At 36.0% G+C, this 25,856-nt stretch overlaps 1 protein-coding gene across 1 annotated transcript; it reads right to left on the minus strand.

Moving 5' to 3' along the window:
* Positions 1 to 3,666: 3,666 nt before the first annotated feature.
* Positions 3,667 to 24,873, minus strand: LOC127842940 (uncharacterized). The gene is made up of 16 exons (XM_052372740.1): positions 24,737 to 24,873; positions 21,353 to 21,507; positions 20,814 to 20,947; positions 19,909 to 20,032; positions 19,236 to 19,304; positions 18,057 to 18,172; positions 17,650 to 17,734; positions 16,540 to 16,707; positions 16,109 to 16,195; positions 15,569 to 15,663; positions 14,603 to 14,704; positions 13,213 to 13,384; positions 12,508 to 12,572; positions 10,830 to 10,901; positions 7,700 to 7,869; positions 3,667 to 7,340 (listed from the first exon to the last, which is right to left on the minus strand). Exons 1-16 carry the CDS (start codon positions 24,783 to 24,785, stop codon positions 7,069 to 7,071), a joined length of 1,935 nt encoding a protein of 644 aa, XP_052228700.1. The 5' UTR covers positions 24,786 to 24,873; the 3' UTR covers positions 3,667 to 7,068.
* Positions 24,874 to 25,856: the final 983 nt, after the last annotated feature.

The raw sequence follows: 25,856 nt of genomic DNA on the forward strand, positions 1-25,856 counted from the left end.
TCATCTGGGTCTACGCTGTTTGCCAAGGCCTTTTTTCTAGACGCTAGGCATAAACGGGTTAAATGAATTACTGATTGTCGTAGAATGATCACAACCATTTCATTAATTGTTGGAATGTTCATTTTGCTGTATTTGTAGAAGTGCATCCAAAACCTATACGCCCAAATAGCCCTCAATTAAAACATTACACAACTTATTACCATAACAGTAAACTTCATACTATATGCTTCAACCTTGCATTTGAAATTATATTATTGAGACATCTACTCAAGACGTTCAAGAATCATTCAAAACAGAATATTATGTTCCGAATATGCTTTATTTTACATTTCTAAACGAATATAATGACACTGAAGTGGTTATATCAATAACACATTATAATTTGAATATTTTAATGTACAAAGTGCACAACTTTTTCATATGGAGTAAGAAGCGTCCAATCCTTTCTGTAAATACTTAAGCATGAATAAATATGAGAATAGAAACTTTTGTAAAAGTATGCATTATTCGGATGAGAAACTTTTGATGCACCCTGTTTACGGTCTACCCCCAATTTAACGTTATCAAACCGTTTCGATGAATAGAACTTGCCAACATTGGTTGTTCTGCACATTCGCTTACACTGTTTACATAGAGTGAATTTATTTAATTTATTCGTTTAATTAATAATTCCATTCGTTGTTACATGGCTAGATATTTGATATATGAAGCTGAAATTTAACAATGCTGTAATGTTTAGCATTGCATGTAATACATTTTATAGGAATTAAAATTAAGAACGTTTTTAAAAATTGTTAATTTTTTTAGATGATAAAAGTATTTTAAAACTGCACAAACCTGAAACAGTAAGATAATCTGCGTATTATCAAATATTAAATAGTGTGCTTTATCTCCGTTAAATTCTTAGTATAAATTGTGAAAATGTGCATACTTTTCTTTTGCATGGATAAGACCTGAAACCAATACATACCTAATACATCGAATATAAAGCGGTTAATGCAGTTTTGTATTCGGGGTCTTATATGTTCGACACTCCATGGTTGATTACACTTCGTTTACGATTTTCAGCTGTTTCTGCTTTAAACAACCCGAAGTCGGGCGATTTACCAGTTACTTGTATTTTGTTTAAAAACAATATGGACCGTGTGTGAAAAGGGGGTTAAATGCATGTGCGTAAAGTGTCGTCCCAGATTAGCCTTTGCAGTCCGAACAGGCTTATCAGGCTTTCACATAGCACGGTCCATACAGGGCCGTCGTGTGCCGTCGGCCGGTCAGGCTAAAGCCCGACCACTTTTTGACAAAAAAAGAGAGAGAAAAGAAAAATGAGCTAGGAGATGAATTGCTTAATCTCCTTTTAATTGCCTCTGGATCAGACATATTTTTCATGCTTCCTTATTTACAAAGAAAGCCTATTTTCAATACAAAACTGCGAAAGACATCGTGAGGAAAACGACAACAATCGCTATGTTGCAATAATAAAAATACACAAAAATGCTATATGCCATTCGTTTACATATTGAAGGCTTTCAATCAGTTCTTCGATGATGTGAACCAAAAGGCAGAGCAATCTGGATGTCGTTGAACCATCGATGCCAAGAAAACGAAATGTACCAAACGGTTTTAGTTGAGAGATGCCAAACTGTTTTTTCCCAAGATGCCGTGGCTGACCACTACAGACACACCTACTTTGAAGCCTTTGATCTGGTTATACATTGAGTCCAGGACAGGTTTGATCAGTCAGGTCTAAAATTACTCAGAAATGTAGGAGGCCTTATTGTTTAGGCTGCATCGTATAGCTACGAGCATTACAGTGAAGAGTTTCTCTGTTTGACTGAATTTTATTCAGATGACGTGAACAATGACAAGCTGAAAGTTCAATTGGAAACCTTGAAAACACACTCTCATAAACAACACAAAAATGACCATATCCGACTGTCACACCTACTTGACAATATGCACAAGCTGCCACCTTCATTGCGGTTGATTTATTCAGATGTTGCGGCACTTATACGACTCTAACTGACAATGTCAGCTACAAATGACACAAGCGAGAGAACGTTCTCTGCGCTTCGGGGAATATAGACATATCTGAGAAGCACAATATCCCAAACTGGACTCAACAGCCTTATGACTTTGCACGTTCATAAGCAAATAACGGACGCTCTTGACTTAACTAAAATTGCAGAGGAGTTCGTTGCTCGAGTAGAAAGGCACAGCTGTGTATTTGGAAAAATTTAAAGGTGTTACAACACTGCAACTTATCAAATTAACAACTGGAGTGGAAAGAAATGGATTCCTTCAAACTATTTTTCCTAGTTTATCGCATTTGCAAATAATATGAAGCCTGGTGCGGTGCCGTGTAACTTAGTATTATCGCGCGTTTTGGCCCCAAAAACTCCCAGATGTCACGATTAATCGTTTATGTTTCATAAAAAAAATTCCGGCCGGTGGGCATGCCCCGGACCCCCCTAGTAGCCTCCGGCACTTAGAGCCTGGCCACTTTGAAAAGTCCGACGACGGCCCTGCCATATGTAATACATTGTAACTCAACTAAGGATAGGCACATATTAAAATACCAAATATAAATATGCCCCCTTCTTGTTTGAACAACTCTGATGTCTGCAAGAGCTGATGAGGTTACGAAAGATTTCTCACATAAAACAGTTTCATTTATTTAATTTGGAAAAAAGCTATTTCCCCGCGCTTTTAGCAATATCCTGTACTCTTTGTTAGTCTTGATAATTTCCTGATTTACGATTACCAACTACTCAAGGTAAGTAACTGTCTATAGCTGACTGCATAACTTACAATACGCTACCTTGTAACAAGTACCTAAAGAAAGACGATTGACGCCTTTGTGATATCCAGGGATTTGATTGAATTTAAGAAACACGTGCTATAATTTACCTCTTAAATCAGAACTAACAACTTTATATCCCTCGAAATGTTATCAAGTGAGACATATTTTTTTGTGTTTAAGGTAACATGAAGTGTCATAAAAACACCGAAGTATTTCGTTTGATTTTGTTTTGATTAATTAATTTTCGTTTAATCAATACTGAATTGTCATTTCATCTTTCTAAAAAATATTGCGAGACATTAAACAATATTTACTGAATGAGCGTTCATGAAATATGACGGTTTAAGTTTGACATAACTACCCTGAAAGTTACGAATTAAAATATAAATGAGCCGTGCTCTGTGAAAAGGGGGTCGAATGCATGTGTGTAAAGTGCCATCCAAGATAAGCCTGTGCAGTCCGCACAGGCTAATCAGGGACGACACTTTCCGCCTAAACTGGATTCTCGCTAAAAAGGGACTTTCTTTAAACAGAAAAAGCGGAAAGTGTCGTCCCTGATTAGCCTGTGCGGACTGCACAGGCTAATCTGGGACTTTTTATGCACATGCATTAAACCCCACTTTCACAAAACCGCAAATACACACACGCATAAAGGCAGTTCGTTCTGTATGAAAAGTATATTTTACGTGAATGTATCCACTAAATAATTGCATAGTGATATTCGATATAAGGATTGAGGATGCATAATGTTTTCTTTCTGTGATTCGTATGTCTGTCAATTCAAACATTTGGCTGTCAATTTATGCGTTTCTCCATATTATTATGTATAATTCCTAATACAGTTATCAACAGGAAATGCTAGTGTATAAGAGGCTGGTATGTTTATTTGATTTGTATGTCTTGTTTCATGTTCATGCTATAAACATAACAATTTTATCATGCATAAAACCGAATCATCTATAGAATATTCGCAATAATGTATTGTGTTGTCAAAAACTGATATATAGAGTAATACTTAAAACATAAAAATATCAAATAAACAAACATAAATACTTACGGAGTTTTCGTTAATAATGAATAGTGATAACAAGGCACTGACCGAAACTTGTTTAGTATTTAAATAATAAAGATAAGCGAAAAGTTGCTTTACGATTTTTTTAACATTAATATTTACAAGAAAATGTATTAATACAATAGTCTAAGATAATGTAAGGTATAATTACGCAGTAAAAATAGGTATGTGAAGTTGGCTGTTAGATGTAAGCTGTTCATCAGATGTTTAAAATAGAAATGCACAGCTGTGCATTGGGTGTTCATCAGATGTTTAAAATAAAAATGCATAGCTGTGCATTGGGTGTTCGTCAGATGCTTAAAATAGAAATGCACAGCTGTGCTCTGGGTGTTCATCAGATGTTAAAAATAGAAATGCATAACTGTGAATTCGGTGTTCGTCATATGTTTAAAGTAGAAATGCATAGCTGTGCATTGGGTGCTCGTCTGATTCTTAAAATAGAAATCCATAGCACTGGGAGTTCATCAGATGTTTTAAATGGAAATGCATAGCTGTGCATTTGGTGTTCGTCAGATGTTTTAAAAATAGAAATGTTCTGGCAGGTGTTACAATGTTCACCGAAAGACATTTGTGTGCTCTGGTTTTTCTCGATGGACAATGTATTTGGTATGACGGTTTGGTGGGGCACTTGAAATTACCACCTCCTGATTATGCAATGAATTACTTCCCGACACATGCTTTATATTATAGAGAGTGAGTTGAATATTTGTGTGATTATAACAGGTATTTGGAAGGAACAATCGATGTTTGAGGAGGAAAATATCACACTGCATTTTGTCTGAAATATGCCAATCATATGTTAGTTGACAGACTTTGCAATTTTAGCTCACCTGAACACAGTGTGTTGTGCACATTTGGAGCTGCTGTGCAATTTTGTGCGTCATTTATCGTTAATATTGTCTCACCTTCTAGCATTTAATGAGTGTTTTTTGTTGTATTTTTTTAGCTTTGAAGACTTAATTATAGTCTTTGAACATGCGGAAAGCTGATCAATAGTTGTTCATTGTAATGGGAAAACCTAGTCAATACTAAATGCATATTCCTATTATGTTATATATAGTTAGTGAACTAAGTCATGGTTATAACCAAGTGGCAAAAGCGTTTGTATTTTAACATCACGCGGAAGCGTGGACATCTGTTCAGTGTAAATTGTAAACATGTCCAAAACGTTATACTAATGTTTGTACTTTGGTTGCAATTTCGGCAACAACACCTAAAAACATTTGGTTTTGTACTTCAAAAACTCACCTTATAGTAAGGTACAACTGCTTCTGTATGTTGAAGCAACCAATCGATGCTGCAATGAATACAATGTAGGTATATATATATACTTCTGATTTCTTAAAAATATTATGATAATCGTTTGTCAAGAAACATGTTTGTGTCAGAACATGTACTTTAAACCTGACGCACATCTGTACAAAGTTATTTAAAAACCAAATGTTTAGTTTTGCTGTTGTATGTGTTAAGTAATTATTTTTAATTCAATTATGAAGGTTGAGATTAATATTTATTTTAGCTTTAGATGTGGATTTTCTATCAATGGCTGTGTTTATTTCATTTAAATCACCACCTATTACTTTGATGCCCTGAGAGTTTTGTTCAAGTATTTCTGAAATATTTTTTAGAAATGTATTTCGTAGTGTTTTATTATTATTTGGCGCAAATACATTCAGCAATGAATATGCATTGTTTTTTATTTCAATATTCATACAGTTGTATCTGCCATTATTAGTGTGTGAATAGTTAATGACATCGAAATTCAATGGCTTTTTATTCAAAATAGACACTCCTTTTCTGTTACTGTTCCCAAAGGAGTTAAAATATATAAGCCAATTTGAAAAAATCTTCATTGAGTAAAGCATTTATATAATCAGAAAAATTGGTCTCTGGCAATAAAATGATATGTGTTTTTTATTTAATAAATACTGATTTACCCTGGCTCGCTTTAACGGGTCCCTTCAACATAGAGCATTAAGGGAAACAATATGTAAAACCTCTTACATACTTAAAATTACAATCTGAAAAACAGAAATTAGATCACGAATGTGTTGTTTTGGTTTTCAACAAAAAGTATTTTACCAAGCGCGATCTAGCTACGCATTTCTATTTAAAACATCAAAAGAACACCCAATGCATAGCTATGCATTTCTATTTAAAACATCTGACGAACACCCAATCCATAGCTATGCATTTCTATTTTAAACATCTGACGAACACCCAATGCACAGCTATGCATTTCTATTTTAAACATCTGACGAACACCCAATGCACAGCTGTGCATTTCTATTTTGAACATCTGACGAACACCAAATGCACAGCTACGCATTTCTATTTTAAACATCTGATGAACACCCAATGCACAGCTGTGTATTTCTATTTTAAACATATGACGAACACCCAATGCACAGCTATGCATTTCTATTTTAAACATCGGATAAACACCCAATGCACAGCTGTGCATTTCTATTTTAAGCATCTGACGAACACCGAATGCACATATATGCATTTCTATTTTAAACATCTGACGAATACCCAAATGCACAGCTGTACATTTCTATTATAAACATCTGACGAACACATAATGGGCAGCTATGCATTTCTATTTTAAACATCTGATGAACACCCAACACACAGCTGTGCATTTCTATTTTAAACATCTGACGTACACCCAATGTACAGCTATGCATTTTTATTTTAAACATCTGATGAACACCCAATGCACAGCTGTGCATTTCTATTTTAAACATGTGATGAACAGCTAACATCTAACAGCCAACTTCACATATCTCAGTAAAAGCCTGTCTTTCAGCGCCTTTTAATGAAAATAGTTCTAAAAAAAAGAGTCCACACAGCGTTTCATGTCGCACTTTATTATTGCACCGAAGCGAAACAGTTCTTTGCTTACTACTGCCGTGACATTCTAATTACTCTGCCAAAAACTTGCTTTCAGGCATGCGCGTGGGGTGTCGTCCACGTTAGCCTTTGAAGTCACAGGCTAACCAGGGACAATACTTTCATTTATTTGCTGTAATGACGTCTCTTCTTAACGAAATTCAAGTTCGGTTGAAAAGTGTCGTCCCTGATTAGCCAATATGCAGATTGCACATGCTTATGTGGGACGACACTTTACGCACATGCATTAGGCCCAGTTTTAACAGAGAGAAGCTTAGATACTGTCTTTGCTATGGTCCCATTAAGGAAACGGCGCAAACAAAAGAGTAGAAATGGCGTGTATCGCCACAAGAATTACTTTCACCGAAGCGTTATTCCTCTTCTGCGAACCATTGTTAGTATGGCTAGAGGCAGTGATGTTATGGTTCAAAGAACTATCGGGGTGGTTGCCTAGCAACACAACACTTTTCACGCGACGTATCCAGTCGTCCACAATGTCTTCCATCACGCGGAGAGGCATGGCGCCATTTTTCAATACCAAGCTGTGGAATTCTTTGATATTGAAGCGTTGTCCTGAATAAACGAATGAATGTTGACGTTCAATTTAGCCCATTCCCAATGCCTTTCAAGGAAACAGTTTATAGTAATAACGAAGACACGTGATTTGGATTATCTATGTCATTCCAAATGAATGTTTCGGTGACGTTCCCGAGTCTGATCTTACTCTAAAAACGCTCTGAAAATCTTCCCTAAAGACAGCAATAACTCGTGTTATAGAAGAACAGGATTTGCTAGCTTTTCCTTTATAAGCAACAAGCTTTCGCTAAAGACAGCTTAAATATGACAGTTTGAACGAAAATTAGACCACTATATTAGAAAGTTGCGAGAAAAAAATATGTACGAAAAGCATACTTTAAGGTTGCATAACGTACCAATTAGTTGCATGGCCTTAGCTTTGAGCTCGTGGATCTTCAGTTTGCCGAAGGTGTATGCGCACACGTGACCAGGCCACGTGACGGAGCGCACCACCTCGTACTCCACATCGTCACGTGGCATAACTGTCGCGTTGAGCATGTAGTCAACGGCCTTGTCGAATGTCCAACTGCGGCAACAAATGGAAATGAACTATTGGCAAGGGTAGAACTTACCCACGACAGAGTTGATAGAACACAATTATGTACAAAGTATTCCATTGTTTGACTTAAGGTAGCGCACCTCTAATGGGCACATATCCAAATATAATTTAATTAATTAATTTCCTAATCAGCATCACTTCACTGAACTACATGCAAATTTGTAGGTAGGCTTTCCATGCTTTTAAAAAAAATATACCGATTTTTTCAAACCCACCCTCACGCTCGGCTTTTGTCCAGTTTATTTTCACCCCTGGGGTATATAAAAGTTCCATAATTCATTCAGATTTCCAAATATTGGCATGCAGTTGGTGTGTACAGATGCAGTAAAGGTTTACAGTTTAAACAAGATGAAATAAGTAAGATGAAATGAAATAAGTATTCTTTTACAGACATTTATTTTTTACAATTTTTTATCTGTGGAAAGAGCCATGAAATGTAAGTGAGTTCAGCCAAGTAAAAATTGGGTTGGTTAAAAACAAAGTGTCATAAAATTCAAAATAGTATCATTTAAGTTATATTTTAAAATATTTTTTTTACAGAAACACTATATACAGCAAAAATACCAAGAAATAGAATACCGTTTACTTTTTTAAATAAAAATAAAAATGCAACATGCATCATTCTTATTTTCAGCAGTAAATTACCCAATTTAGCCATAACGTTGTTTTAATTTTAAAAATTGTAGGATGTTCTTACAATTTTTAACATATTTGACAATAAACATAGCTTATATGCTATATTTAATCAAATTACGTTAGAAAAGAAATAAAACGCGTCGCAAAAAGTATGCGATGTCGGCAGGATTCGAACCTGCGCGGCAAGATCCCAAAAGATTTCTATGCCATCGCCTTAACCACTCGGCCACGACAACTTCACATCGGTGCAACCTTAAATTAGATATGCATAAGTTAACAGGTAAAAAGGCTCGTCTATCTTTGAAGAAATCGCGAAATCGTATTTTTCAGGTGATAATTGGATCAGAGTCAATATTTATAGTGAAAATAATGTTTTCTAAATGAATTATATAAACACATATCAAAATTCGAAGTTTGAAAAAAATAAAATGCATCTCTCGGAAATAACCGATCATTTAAGATCGGCAATGATCGTAAAATAAATCGCGGGAAATCATAAGAGGTGCGCTACCTTAAACAGCAAAACTGGTCTCAAGCGAGATATACAGGTTGCTAGACGCATGGATTGACGTGCATATTAGTATGCCTAGCGGTAATACGAATACCGTGTTCTTAAAGGAGCCTTTTCACAGATGTGTGCATGTTTTGAAGTTTGACATTAAATGCTTATATTGATAAATGTTAACATTGGATCTAAAAAGCTCCAGTAAAAAATAATAAATACAATTAAAAATAGAAAAAACAATAAACCTCAACAGGGATCGAACCACTGACCCCTAGAGTCCTGGAGTAAAAGTCTACCCACTAAGACCACTCGGCCATCCGTGATCATAACATGTAGGAAGTATTTTATACTTTATATAAGCAATCATCGTAGTTTCGCAAAATATAACGACAACAACAGAACTATCCAATTTATTCAATCGTTTTGCGTTGCAACGCTTAATAATTTTCAGGTTTTTAAATCGTCAAAAGAAGCATATAATGGCCATTTTAGAGCATGATACATGTTCAGTATAACTATTTCCTCACAAATATCATAACTAAAACGAAAATTTGCGAATCTAAAACAACTTTTTTTTATATTGTCAATTAACCAAAACGTGAAATGGCCCCTTAAAGTAAGTGCAAAGCAGTAGGCAAGATTTTCAATGTGTAGCCGAACGAAAACTCCGAAGCATATAAAAAATCGAAATGTTCAACAACAAAACTGCGTGTGATAATTCTATATGATGCGGCAATATGTTAATCTTTTATTCTTTAAAAATAATATTTACTAAGTTTGCAATTGTTTTTGGGGGTATGATTATCAAACGACGACTTCGGAACTGCCGAATAATTTATCAAACTATCTGTAGTCATTGGGGCCTTGCTCTGTGAAAATTTGGTTTAATGCATGTGCGGAAAGTGTCGGCCCAGATTAGCCTGTGCAGTCCGCACAGGCTAATAAGGGACGACATTTACCGCTTTTATGGTATTTGTAGTTGCAAGGAAGTCAATCCTTACCGAAAATCAAGTTTAGGCGGAAAGTGTCGTCCCTGATTAGCCTGTGCGGACTGCACAGGCTAATCTGGGACGACACTTTACGTTAATGCATAAAACCCCTTTTTCACAGAGCACGGTACACATTGTATTCATTTTCAGATACTTGTATTATTATTCTTCGAATAACGGCGCATACGTGAAATCGACAACGGTACAAATCAATATCCTTAAATCATATTGTAAATAAGAGTCGCGTTCTGAGAAACCTGGGCTTAATGCATGTGCGTAAAGTGTCGTCTCAGATAAGCCTGTGCAGTCCGCACAGGCTTATCAGGGACGACACTTTCCGCTTTTATGGTATATTTAATTTCAAGGAAGTCCCTCATTACCGTATATCAAGTTTAGGCGGAAAGTGTCTTCCCTGATTAGCCTGTGCGGACTGTACAGGTTAATCTGGGGTGACACTTTACGCACATGCGTTAAGCCCAGTTTTCTCAGAACAAATCAATTAAGATTTTAATAACAACTTAGCCTTGCTCTGGGAAAACCGGGCTTATTAGGTGTACGTAGTGTCGCCCCAAATTAGACTGTGTAGTCCGCACAGGCTAATCTGGGATAACACTTTCCGTTTTTGTGGAATTTTTCGTTTACAGGAAGTTTCTTTTTAGAGATAATCCAGCAAATCCGGATATCGTCGTCCCAGATAAGCATATGCGGAGTGCACAGGCTAATATAGGACGACAATTAATGCACATGCATTAATTCCCATTTTCCTGGATTGTGGCTCAAATATGCTCGTCACTGACCCTTTGGCGTGAATACCAGTGTCCACCACGAGGCGAGCCGCTCGAAGCTGCTCCATACCGAGTTTTCCCAATCTGTAACAAAATGAATATTTACACATGTACTAGCATATCTGTGGCAGACGTTAGGGAAGGTTGTATGCTGAATATAATAATTATCCTACAGCTAAATGATTTTATAGAACAAATACGACTCATAAAGAAAAGATAAGGTTTTCTCCACAGTTATTTTCAAATCAGGTTTCTTCCACACTTATTTTTAGAACATTACGTAGGGGCTAGTTTGTTTTGGCCTTTCACCCCTAATTGCGTCATTTAGGTCATTGGGTACGCAGTCGTTTAACGAGTTTACGAGTGTTTGTGTGTGTGTGTGTGTTTACGATGGATTACTATAATATTATGAATGTGAAAAACACAGTGTTTGGATATAAAACTGGAATGAAACTGGTGAGACTGCGTTTTCGATTTAATTAAAATGTCGAATGTACTCGAATGACGCGATGTTTTGTTGGACAAGTGATGGATTAAATTTAAGAAAAGTGTCAGTGAATTGTTCTTTACATTTTCGAAGGAAATCGATGTCGATTTAAAATGGTAATTTCATGATGGTTTAGTCGTTCCTTTGTCAGTCGATCAAAGAATGTCTATCCACAAAGAATTGCCTGCTTACATCCAGTGCTTTAAAATGGAAAAGACGGATGGCGATGAAGAAATTTGTCTATAATTTTAACTCGTCATGGAAGCAAATTAAACATTACGAAAATAAACATGGACGTGGTTATTATACAACTTCGGTGAGTAGAACAATACTTTTATGTAAGTAAGTATACAGTGTTTAAAAAGCAGAGTTGTTTAAAGAGTAAAATAAACAATATCGGCGGGAGTAAATGCTGAATCATGCTTCACGTAGCCACGGTATGTGTCTACACATTTTGTAAATTTCAAAATGGCGGGAGCCATGTTTGTTTGTTGTTTTTTTTACAGTGGTGAAACAAGAATTGTAGTTTGAACACAACCGTCTGTGTTCTACTTGAGTGTGTTACATTTGGAACGCTGATTAAATTTGAATCGAGGCGTATAGCGATATTTTGTCTCGTAACTTTTCTTTTGCGTGGAATTCTTAAGGACTATTTCGATTATCGTTAACAGGAAAGATCACGATAAATATTACTACGCAATGTTAGATTCAGTTAATTTAATGTGTTTTTGCTTTTATTTTAGGAATAAATTAAATAAAACAATATTGTAGGATAAATAGAATAATATGTTAGTGTGATTGTGTACTTAAATTTATATCACTCGTGTCAGAAAGGCTTACAAGGCTCGGCAAGCCTCGACATGTAAACCTTTCTTCACTCGTGGGATAAATTTAAGAACACAATCACACTAACATAGTATTCTCTATTTATAGAGGCGACTAATCTGAGCCGTGTTCTGGGAATACGGGGCTTCATGTAGATGCGTCATCCCAGTTCGCACATGCGCATCAGGGCATACATGTTACGCATATAACGAATGTTCATTTAGAAGGGACTTCCTTTAAACGAAAAGTTCCATATAATTGGAAAGTGGCATCCCTAGTTTGCTTGTGCGGACTGCGCATGCTAATCTGGGGTGACATTTAACGCACGTGCATTAAGCCCACTTTTCTCAGAAAGTTACCCATTTAACTGGTGATTACCTTTCTATGTATGTTTCGTAGATCCCAAGAACTTCTCCGAGGTCTTCGGAATAAAGTCCCCATCCCTGAAAAAACAACATTTTAGACGCATTCGAAGAAAATGGGGTTTAAAACATGAACGCAAAGTGTCGTCCCAGATTAGTCTATGGAGTCCGCACAGGCTATAGAGAGACGACACTTTCCGCTTAAAATGGATGTTCGTTAAGAAGAGAAAACATAACGACAAATACAATCAATGCGGAAAGTGTCGTCCCTGATTAGCCGGTAACGCACGTGCATTAAGCCCCGTTTTTCAAGAGCGCATCTCATTTTAAATTGCTACATAACGATGTAGATTATCATACTTGCTGGCATAATCGGATAATCCATTATCATTATTATTCGAAAGACATAAACAAATAAAATGCAAATATTAATTCGAAAAAAAACAGCAAAAAAGTCTTCCCCCAATATAATGACAATATTCTGCAGAAAAACACCGACTGTTACTAAAAATAACAAAACTACGCGAAGACGGACGTTGTAAATTATAAAATGTACGAGCCGCTATACGCTATCATTATAGTACGAAATACAGTTACAAATCATATGTAAATGTTAATTCCAAGAGACAGCAATCAAAAATGATTCAACCACATAATGTCAATATTCGGCGGACACAAACTGACTGTAATAAAGCATTAACCATAATCAGCTCATACAGACCTCAGAATAAGCGGTATAGAACGGGAAGTGCATGGGGGCGGCGAAGTACTTGGAGAAGTCGACGGCTCTCCTGAACATAGGGATGGTTGGATTGGTAAGGGCGTAGGCGTCCTGCAGGTGATGTCCGGGGTCCGCCTCATGCATAATCAGCGAAGGAAGAAAGAACTTGCCGCTGCAATTGATGGCGCAACAAACTAGAATTTAGGTCACCATATCCACGGAGTAATCGGCGCTGCAATTTGGGACGCGCTTTACTTTTGGTTTATGATAATTCAGGTCATCATATTCATAGCGAACTGTGTGCTGCAATTGCGGACGCACGGAACCATGATTGAGTACAACTAAGGTTATTATTTGAATGGCAAATTTGGCGCTTCAATTGAGGGCGCGATAAAAGAGTAGTTAACTATAATTGATGTCATCATATGCACGGTGAACTTGGCACTGAAATGGAGGACGCGATAAACATGTGTTCAACTAGGATGCATATCTTGCCTACATTTATTAAAATTTGCAGCAGCAATTGCAACGCTACGTATGTGTGATTAATTATGTATAATTATGAGTAATTATTCGACGCTATATACATTTGATTGACTAGATAGCAAACGGTATTTTGCTCATTCTATTCACATATTGTGAAAATGTGCATTTTGAAATAAACGAAACGACACGAAACGAGATCATTGTATTCGTGGTGAACATGACGCCGCAATGGGGCGTCGATATACGTGTAGGTCATTCAATGTAGTATATCCGGGCGGAAACAAATAAGCGACTGCAGGCAATGGTGCACATGTGAACTGTGGTCCGCAAGGGTGACGCAACATACTTATGGTCAACGCATGTAATTATGCCAAAGGTCAAAACGGTGTTGCAGTGAAATCGGTAGACGCATTGCTTTCAGACAGTTATACAAATATCACACATATGGTTACAATTGCAGTCAGTAATATGTATTATATTTGTAATCATACTCCATATATCGTTAACAATGCTATTACTTTACCTTTATACTCGTTGCAATCACATTAATAAACCTTTAATACGACACCGCAAACACACACAATGGAATCACATTTAACCCATTTATGCCTAGCGTCTAGAAAAAAAGGTCTTGGCAAACAGCGTAGACCCAGATGAGACGCCGCATGATGCGGCGTCTCATCAGGGTCTGCGCTGTTTGCTTAAAGGAATTTCTGTAAGAAATATTCTTAATATAGAAATAAATTTACAATACATCCCTAATTTTGGAAATAAATTGATCCAATATGGAAGGATGGGAGAGTCCACTAGGCATAAATGGGTTAAAAGAAAACATGAAATGCCTCAGCCAGACCATTGACTTTTGCATGTGCAGCCATGGTCAATGGTCAATAGACACACTCACACTGGTCCCGGGACACTGATGTAAAATATCCCTTTTCTGGACCCGTCGAGAGCAGCATTCTTGTAAGCGGCCATGAAGTATTTGAAGTACAGGCCTTTAAATCTGTAATTATATGGTATACGGTATGAACACAAACATATAAACGAAATAATGATGTTGTTGTTGCTTTTCCCTTTTTTGGTATGAAAACATTTAAAGATTAAAAGCCTATCAATTGAGAAAAACAGAAAATGACAATGTGTCGCGTATTACAATGTGTCGCGTATAAACCTTTGCCATAAGTAAAACAGGCACAGGGATACTCATATTGGTATACAAAAGTGAATACCTTACACACTTAGCAACTTCATCACAAAATTAAAAACAACAAACAACAGCAACAACAACAACAATAATAGTAGTAGTAGTACTACTACTACTACTACTACTTCTACTACTACTACAACTACTACTACTACTACTACCTCTACTACTACTACTACTACTACTACTACTACTACTACTACTACTACTACTACTACTACTACTACCACTACTACTACTACTACTACTACTACTACTACTACTACTACTACTACTACTACTTCTACTACTACTACTACTTCTATTACTACTACTACTACTACTACTACTACTACTACTACTACTACTACTACTACTATTACTAAGAATAATTATAATAATAATAATAATAATAATAATAATAATAATAATAATAATAATAATAATTATTATTATTATTGTTATTATAATAATAATTATTATTATTATTATTATTATTATTATTATATAATGATAATATACTACTTCTACTACTACTAATAATAATAAAAATAATAATAATAATAATAATAATAATAATAATAATATAATAATAATAATAATAATAATAATAATAATAATAATAATAATAATAATAATAATAATAATAATAACAATATTGAACGTCTTCTTAAAATGGCCTACTCTAAATGTTGGACTGGAATATCTGCAAACACTTCAGTCAGTTTCGGTACAATCCTCTGTGAATGTATGTCCCTACACATGTTTAGCACATTTACCTGAAGTTCCAGATAAACAACACATATATTCGTGTGACATGAGGTAAGCATATGGTAAACAAATAAATATGCCTGTTAACTATCATTTAAACTTATTGCAAATTCAAATATTTAGACGAATTAAGTTTTTCCTACACGTTTATATACTTGGTGTTTCTTTAAATCAAATGCTTACTTGTGTCATTTTATGTGATTTCTTTTGCCATGTTTATGCATTTTGTAATTTATAAATGCGCATTACTACTTCTTTGTTTAACCTAATCTACACGTGTTTAATAAAAACTACACGTCCAATGGAAAACACTACAAAATGTAAATAACGTATTGGTATTGAGACCCTATATATTGAGCTTAAGTATTTTACATTATGCCATAACCATGTAATACAAATTAAAGGCCACGTTTATAAACGTTGTACGTACGCCACCCCATCTTTGTCACTTACTGAGTTGTTTTCTACATTTGCTTCATCGGCCATCAGTGTGTCAAAATATTCTCGATTACTGGCATGGAAACCGTTGCTTAATTTTATCTGTAATGGTTAAAGCTGAATAATTATGTTTGAAAATATAGGATGAGACTGGAGTTCATTTAATACCATACACTGAAACATGGTCCCTCATTAAAAATACGAAGTCCTTATCAATTTTTTAATATAACAATGGATTAAAATATTTTATAAAGTAACATTATTATCAATTATTTGATATGGCTATTAGGGCATGGAGGACCTATGTCTTTTTTTTTAAATCATGAGAAAAAGTCGGGGTAAATGTATTGTTACGGTTATTGTATTAAACGAGTTCACCATTTTTCCGCTAGCTTATTAATGCATTAAGCCATGTTTTCCTAGAACGGGCCTCCGTGCAAACTGACCTCATGTATTTCTCTACTGATTCGCTCCACTTCCCTTAGCCCCGTCTGATGCAACTGCTCGGCCGGAACGTCCATGGACAGGTGCCACCTGAGCAGCGCCTGGTAGTACTCCCGACCTCTGGGTAGACCATGCACCCCTAGTGTTGTACGCGTGTGAGGTATGTATGTCTAGAATGAAATGAGTCGCGGTCTGAGAAAACGGGACATAATGCATGTGCGTAAAGTGTCGTCCGCACAGGCTAATCAGGCACTTTCCGCCTAAATTGGATTTTTGCTAAGAAGAGACTTCATTTAAACGAAAAATGTCATAAAAAGGGAAAGTGTCGTCCCTGATTAGCCCGTGTGGATTACACAGGCTAATATGGGACGACACTTTACGCACATGCATTATGCCCAGTTTTCTAAGAACACGACTCAAATAGTACGCGCTCTGGGGATACCGGACTTAATGCGTGTGCTTAACGTGTCATCTCAGATTAGGCTGGTGCAGTCCGCATAAGTTTATCAGGGACGACACTTTCTGCGTTTAATAGTACATGTTTTTTTAGTTTAAAGGAAGTATATTATAACCGAAAATCCAGTTTAGGCGGAAAGTGTCGTCCCTGATCAGCCTGTGCGGATTGCATAGGCTTATCTTGTAGGTCACTCCACGCACATGCATTAAAGCTTCGTTTTTCCATAGCGAGGCTCAAATATTTTATTTTTTGTGCATCTTCTTAACATGCATAAATCATATCTGATAAATAATTATTAAAGGTGAAATTCTTGATTGGAATTTATAAGCTCTATATTTATACTTCCAATGTGAGTTTTGTATGAAGTCAATTGTGTTTGTTTAAAAGCATATGAAGGAAGATATCCTTCCAAACCGAATTTCTACAGAATCAATACGATTATATCACTAGTATTTTATATGGGCTATCCAAATGCTCGTCGGGTAATGCGCAGCCGTTATTCTAATAAAAATGTTAACAGTATTAAGCATACTTATAAAACAGCAAAATAGTAAGGGCCCCTCGTCCATCTAAAATGATTGCATATACTGTTACACTTTTGTATACGTGTACATATTCATTGAATATATTCAGTACATGTGCTCGCGGGACTAACCTTCACCGTGTAGTCTTTCAGAGCTTTAAGGTTCTTCAAAACGAAATATATATTGTCTGTGGCAGTTTCCCGAATAGATTGTTTTCTGAAAGGTGAATGCGATATGCATTGATCACGTCTTCAGCATAGAGATATTGTAAACGGAGGGATTTTTGAATTATTAAAATTGACGTTATCCACAGTGTACCGTGATAAGGTCTTACACAAAGTATTATTTCTGTAAATAAAAAATATAAATAAAACAATACAAAGCTAATGCATTTCACAATGACACGATGTGAAAGCTTCGATATTTTTGTATTCGAATCTACATTTTTATTTTATTTTGCAGTAACAAGTAATACATTATCTGCCAAACTATGAGCGTTTCTGAGTATTTAATGGTAATCTGTACAAGGATGTTTTACATGGTTTCATTGTTTGTGACGTTGTTGAAGGGTTCTCCAAATTGACTATAAAACATGGACTCTGTCACATTGTCAGCGTCGCCTATTAGACTGTCCAATCTAGCCGGGACACAGTCCTGTATTGAAAACGTTTAATACAAAATGAATTTTAACCCATTCATGCCTAGTGAACTCTCCCATCCTTCTAAATTGGATCAATTTATTTCCAAAATTAGGGATGTCTAGTATATTTATTTTTATATTTAGAATATTTCTTACAGAAATTCCTTTAAGCAAACAGTGCAGACCCTGATGATACGCCGCATCATGAAGCGTCTCAGCTGGGTCAACGCTGTTTGCCAAGGCCTTTGTTCTAGACGCTAGGCATACATGGGTTAAGTGATATGTATGCAGTTCATTTCTAAAACGTTCTTAAATCACATTTTGTGAGCAATATAATGGAACAAACAATGGTTGTATAGTTATCCGTTCAATTTAAATTACAAAATAAAGGCAGTTATTATAAATGTTTAAATGTCTAAAACTGAGTTCAAACAGAATAGTGTGCACTGTTGGATGTCACATATGATATCTTCCTTACGTATTGTCGTGTTAATCGTTTTAAGACATGAAAGACATGATACCATAAACTGCGGTATAAAATGCTTTCAAAATACATTAACTTTGTGAAACAAAACAAAAACTGACAAAAGGAAACCATTAATTAAGCATCGCATGTGTGTAACATGTAGTACCGGATTAACATGTGAAGTTCGCACAGGCTAATCCGGGAGGACACTTTCTTACTTGTCTTCAAATTATAGCTCGTGCAGACTGAACAGTTAATCTGGGATGACACTTAACGCACATTCAATTATCCCGATTCTCCCAACGCGAGTCTTAATATGAGTCGTGATCTGTGAAAACTGGGCATAATGCATGAGATTAAAGTGTCGTCTCAGATTAGCCTGTGCATTCCGCACAGGCTAATCAGGGACGACACTTTCCGCCTAAATTGGATTTTTGCTAAGAAGAGACTTCATTTAAAGAAAAATGTCATATAAGCGGAAAGTGTCGTCCCTGATTAGCCTGTGCGGACTTCACAGGCTAATCTTGGATGACACTTTACGCATATGCATTAAGCCCCGTTTTCTCAGAACGCGTTTCATATTAAGAAAGAATTTGAAATATCCTGCTTACCACCGATAGACGGTGACTTGTCGTATTCTCTGCGACCGATCTTTTCATACGCGTTATTATTTGCTCAATCTGAAACACGAACTGCAGGTATATGACTGAATGCGTGCTGAATTAACCCATTTGTGCCTAGTGGACTCTCCCATACTTCTAAATTGGATCAATTTATTTCTAAAATTAGTGATGTCTTGTATATTTATTTCTATATTTAGAATATTTCTTACAGAAATTCCTTTAAGCAAACAGCGCAGACCCTGAGGAGACGCCGCATCATGCGGCGTCTCATCTGGGTCTACGCTGTTTGCCAAGGCCTTTTTTTCTAGACGCTATGCATAAATCGAATGATTGCTCGAAGACGTAAAACAATTATTAAAGCTAATATTGCATCGTATTAAATAAAGGAATCGCAATTTCTTTTAGGAACAGCAAGCCATTCAAAATGTTCACCAAAGCTTCGACATCTTTGTTAGAATCTAAATTTTGTTTGTCTCATTTTGTCCTTGGCGCTACACTGGTCAATATCAATCTGTAAATAGCAGAATTCAAAAACACACTGATTCATTTACCAAAAAAAAAACTGTATGTATTGAGTAGCCAACATAAGTAGCCAACATACAAACATGTAAATTTTGTTTCAAACATGGGTAAAATAGTATAATTTGGAGACGTTTCCAACCTGTTGACCGTAGGCGCGTATCCATGTGGCCAACTTCTGGAACTCTTCTGGAGTTTTCAATTTTCTTTGAGGGAGCGTTGGAGCCATCATGCCAAAACATGACACAGGGTTCATTGGTCCATAACTTCAGATCGGGAGAAAAGGCAGTATTTTTTATGAGTCAGAATGTAATAACTCAAACATTTTCTTAATGAATTTCATTACAATTGCATTTTAAACGATTGTTTGAAACTTGCTTAATTATAAATATTTTTTTCATAAAAAATCACATTATCATTTAATCAGTCATGGATCTGAACCAACTATTTGTGATAAAGTGAATGAGTGAAATATGTATAACATACGTAAAATCCGTGTATTACAACGGTTAATCTCAACATTATAAAGGTTATGTTTTTCAATAAAAATATTATTTTGAATGCATTTAAACATATGAGCATCGCTCTGGGAAACACATGACACGTGCGCACAGGCTAATCATGTGCGCACAGGCTAATCAGGGACGACACTTTCTGCTTATATGGTATTTTTCTATTAACCCTTTACCACTTAGATACGTATTTCCAAGCATATGTAGTCTCTCGGAAAAAATATACGTGTATTTAATTAAAGACCTTTCTTACTAGATTCAAGTTTCAACGGCTTCATTTCCAACCTTAGATACTGATGAGCAGCAAACAGCATAAACCTGAACAGACTGTGAATTACTATGTTTTATGCTGTTTGCACATAGCCATTTTCACTTTGATTCTGAGTGGAAAGGGTTAAAGGAAGTATCTTCTAAACCAAAATCCAGTCTTAATGGAAAGTGTTGTCCCTTATTAGCCTGAGCGGACTGCCCCGTGTCCCCGATTAGCCTGTGCGCACTGCCCCGTTTTCCAAGAGCGCTGCTCATAAATTCTTACAATCGCCATTCGTAGCCGTCCAACCATGTCTGTACGGTGTCCACTAGCACGTCATACGTGATTCTGTCTTCCGTTGAGAGACTGGAGCGCTTCACACACCTCTGCAGGTCAGCCAAGAACCCATCTAGCCAACCCTTCAAGAGTAGACACGAGTTTGTATGCAGGATCAATATGCATTCTTTGTATATTTGGGAATAACATGCGAACCAATATTTAGTGTTTTTTGTTTGTTTTGCGTTTGCAAAAATGACCCATTCTTTATGCTAACAAAACCTAGGATTTCGTTTAGAAGAGACTGCCTTTAAACGACGATTTCAATAAAAGCGTAAAGGGTCGTCCTCGATTGGCCTGAGCGAACTGCAATGGGACGACACTTGAGGCACATACATTAAACCGTATTTTCTAAGAGCGAATCTCAGAAATTAATATCGATCTAGTGTAAATACTGAATTTTCAGATTTCATTTTACAAGTCCTCGAACACCGAAAAGAGGGAATAATAGTTACGACATAAAGGAAAAACAGGGATTTCAGAAACACTTTTCGAGCGTCTATAGAGTCCAAGCTGTAGTTCTCCACGAGCTCTGTGTAGCGAGTGTCCCCAAAGTTCAGATTAGCAAACTCGGGGTTGTCTTCCAGACGCCAATCCCAGAATTCATCAGTGAAGTTCTGGAAGGTTTTCGCCCTTACTGCCACTGAAAATTAAAAGCGGTTTTGACGGTATTCAAACGTTTGATCCCGTGTAGAATTCGGATATTCAAACGTGAAAATTACAATCGATATCATGATCAAGGTTACGGGAACAGAAAAGAAAATTTATGAAGCCCCCCCCCCCCCCTCAAAGAACAAGCATTAGACGCGAGTTTATAACGTTAAGGAAGACTTTCGCCGTGGTCGCTTCAGGAGAAGAAGAAAAAGTGTCTCATATTTAAATATAATTCCGACTTCCGATTATGTGTGGAATTATGATTCTGCGAACACGAATTTGTAAGTAGAAATAGAAATAGTCGGCCAACACCTAAAAACACATTTTCTACAGAGATGTCTTTAAAACATTACTACAAGCTTTTTCTGTAGAACCCGTTGTTATATATCACGACCTTTCAGATGCGAGTGATACATTTTAAGTATTACGGATACAATACACCATTGCAGAGATAACAAAGTATTTTGGGTGCAACAATTTATTGCGAATACAGCGAAGTATTGTGGAAACAACAAAGTATTGTGGGTGCAACAAAGTATTGCGAATACATGTACAGCGAAGTATTGCAGATACAACAAGACATTCAGGATACAACAAAGTATTGTGGATACAACAAAGTATTGCGGATACAACACAGCATTTATGAAAAAACACCGATTTTTTATTATTTTTATTATTATTCTCATTAAGTGCAGGACTCCTCTGGGGCATCGACGCACTTTGGGATACAACACAGTTTTGTGGATACAACACATGTACAGTTTTTAATCGACCACACAGCGAATGTGTCTTATATATTAAATATGTTAATATTATACTGATGAGTAACGTGTCAATTTAAACTAATTTGAATGAAAAAAATACATGCGCATTATACAAAGATCCGGATTAAGGTGATACATTACTATTATGGAGACTTAAAAATAACACATTACGTGTTATAAAGATATGTGAGTAACCCTTTGCGTCTCTGTAAGGACACTAACAATGTTGCAAACACAATTAAATTAAATAGGTTATGATATTTAGAAACCACGAATAAAAAGTAGGGATACAACAGGTCACACAAATACATTCACCGGTTAATCTTTAACTGTAACCGGTTAACTGAAAAACTTAAAAAGTATCACAGGATGTAGGATACCTAACAATAGCGAATTGCTTGAACATGTATTTTCTATAGAAGAGAAGGTACATTTTTAATTTAAGATCGCTTGCGTTGATTTCATAAGTGGGCATATCATTTTCTTAATAAAAATGAATGTTAACATTTATTTTCATAGTTGTGTACATTTATATAAGATTTATTTTTTTGCGCGTAAAACCATATGATTAAAAAAAATATAAGAACTACACAATGTTTATTTTTGACGTGTCATTATTTTTAGGGTGGGGCCGCTTATGTTACGTTCGCGTCTTGTCGCTCACAACAATTTTGTGTTTCATTGTTCATTCCGTTTTAATTTTCTAACCTCAAAGTTACCTAATATATAGAGTGTTGTTTTTTTCTATTTTGATCGACGTTATGAGGGTCAAGTTTAAATAATCAGTATATTCATTCAAAAGCGATTTTTCTAATTATTATGATCTCAAATACGACTAGTTACTTGTGTTTTTAAACGTACCGTACCGCGCAACTAAGAAGCAAATACATATATACTAAATTTAATAATCTAATGTTTTCATAACGTTATTGTTGTTTTGCATTTCAATAATTTTAATAATTCGCTTTCTTAATTGAAACGTACCTCAGGCGGTTGTCATGACATCGTTGATACGTCAATTTATACTAATAATATTACATTTCGATTAAACAAAAACATATTGTGTGCCCTTTATATTCGAAAAAATAAAACTAGTCAACTAATTTGTGAACTGTCCTCTTTGTATACAAAATATCGCCATTCATTTCATTGACTTGACGGTTTGACCCTATTAAGAACTTGATCAAATCTCGAGTGGGCCTTCGATCGCATCCGTTTGATTTGTTCCGCACTTCAATTCACCGAACTGCAAGGTTTGAGAGGGGAATGTGTTGCAAGAAACATACACAGTATATCTTACAAATGCCTGTTTGAACTGAATTGCAAGTTGTGCGTTAGAAAAGTGTGTTTAACCAATTTATGCCTCGCGTCTAGAAAAAGGGCCTTGGTATACTGCGTAGACCCCGATGAGACGCCGCATATGCGGCGTCTTATCAAGGTCTGCGCCGTTTGCTTAAAGGAATTGCTGTAAGAAATATTCTAAGTATAGAAATAAATATACTAGACATCCATAATTTTGAAAATAAATTGATCCAATTGAGAAGGATGGGAGAGTCCACTAGGCATAAATGGGCTAAACTAATGTATGTGTGTGTATTTCGAAGTTTATGAGTTTTTTCCGAGGCAGTATGATGTGTGGACCGTCACTGGACCCGGAGTGTGCCCCGGCACTCCTACCTAATTAACTTACTTGACTCACGAAAGTTGGGACGAATTTTTTACTGAAAGCTTCAATTGCTAGCTAGTTCGTTTTTACTGAAAATTCTGTCAAATTTGGTGCTGTCTTCTGTTGTGGGGAAGCCGGAGTACCCGGTTGAAACCCCACGTATTCTTTATGGCGGTCGGAAACGAGAATACCACATCGAGGTCATGGTCGTTTCACTCCGTCCCGAGAGCTATTATTATTCGCGCTAGTTTGTCTCAAAACTAATTGCCAGTCAGGTTTCAGTTTTGGCGTTTTTATAGCCCCGACACTTGACAAAATATGAAGAAAGGTTCGTTAAAAAAAAAACACACAAAGTTCAAGGTTAGTGTCGGCCGGACGTTTACGGAAGAGTTTTTGAAACTCTATATCAACTTACACAGGCAGTTATTGGAAAATTTCAGTATATGCAAAATATTTAACCGGGTCCAATAAATAATTTTATATTAAGATGGTATTTTAATACTTTGGGAACAATACGAAGCTGTCCGGTAGGACTTTACTATTGAAAATTACGAAACCATGTTATATACATTCTGTTTCTTTCTAAATAAAGCCGAGTTCTACAAAATAAAACAGCCGTGATTTCTGTATATGAATTCGCTGTGAAAAATGTACAATTAATGTTACCGTTATTGTGTTATATATGTACATTTTCGGTTGCAATGTAAACATGTAATAAACTACGTTTAAAAAACAAAATGTTAAAACATCATTCGAGAAATGAAGAAGTCGAGCAAATAAAAACTTACCAAATAGACATGCCCAAAATATCCCCCTATAGATTATCCATATGTTCATTGTTTATACAAATGCTTACAATTAAGTTTTTTATTAACAAGTAAACAACTTGTTTATGGCTTAAGTATTCTCCGATTATATCAAGAAGTGGGCGTATTTAAGATACTCGACGTTGTTACAAGAGGATTGTTGAGAAAATCATCAACACAGTCAAGTCGACGCTATTAATATTAAAAGCATGCACAAAAGAACGCCCATGCCTTGGGATATAATGCAACTATACAAAAAGGGCAATTGTACAAGATTCGAAACAGACTAAACGACACGAAGGTGAACAGAAAGTGATAACGTTGTTCAGCGACTCTAGGAAGAGACTTTCCGCTTTTGTTAAAATTTTGTTTAAAGGAAATTCTATTCTAAACGAAATTTTAGTTCATGCGGAAGTCTCGTCCCCGATTAGTATGCGGACTGCACATTCGTATCTGGGATCAAACTATATGCGCATAGTTTGTCTCAAAACTAATTGCCAGTCAGGTTTCAGTTTTGGCGTTTTCATAGCCCCGACACTTGACAAAATATGAAGAAAGGTTCGTTAAAAAAAACACACAAAGTTCCGATTAGTATGCGGACTGCACATTCGTATCTGGGATCAAACTATATGCGCATGTATGCATTTAGCCCCGTTTACCAAGAGTGGGGCTCAAATTAATGTGAGAGTTAATTGTATGATGCCATAGCTCAACGAACTTTCACATAAATTACGTAAACAATTATTTATATTGTTGTACCCAGGCATATGCTCGTTGCGCAGCACCGCCGTTTTGATGCACCTTTTTGCAAAACTATGTGTCACACCATGTCTGTGCTTCTTGAACATTATAACCGTTATAGATTTATAAGACCTTTTCGAGACGTGCTGTGTCACAACGCATACTATACCACCACTTTAAAGGGGCCTTTCCACGCTTTGGTAAATTGACAAAATTGAAAAATATTGTCTCAGATTCACATTTTTTTCTTGAAGTTATGATACATGTATTTGTTAAGCAACAGTAATACTGAACATTTAACATGCTCTAAAATATCCATTATGTGCATCTTTGGACGATTTAAAAACCTGAAATTATAAAG

The sequence above is a fragment of the Dreissena polymorpha genome, chromosome 8 (genome assembly GCF_020536995.1).
Source record: "Dreissena polymorpha isolate Duluth1 chromosome 8, UMN_Dpol_1.0, whole genome shotgun sequence".
NCBI lineage: Eukaryota > Metazoa > Mollusca > Bivalvia > Myida > Dreissenidae > Dreissena > Dreissena polymorpha.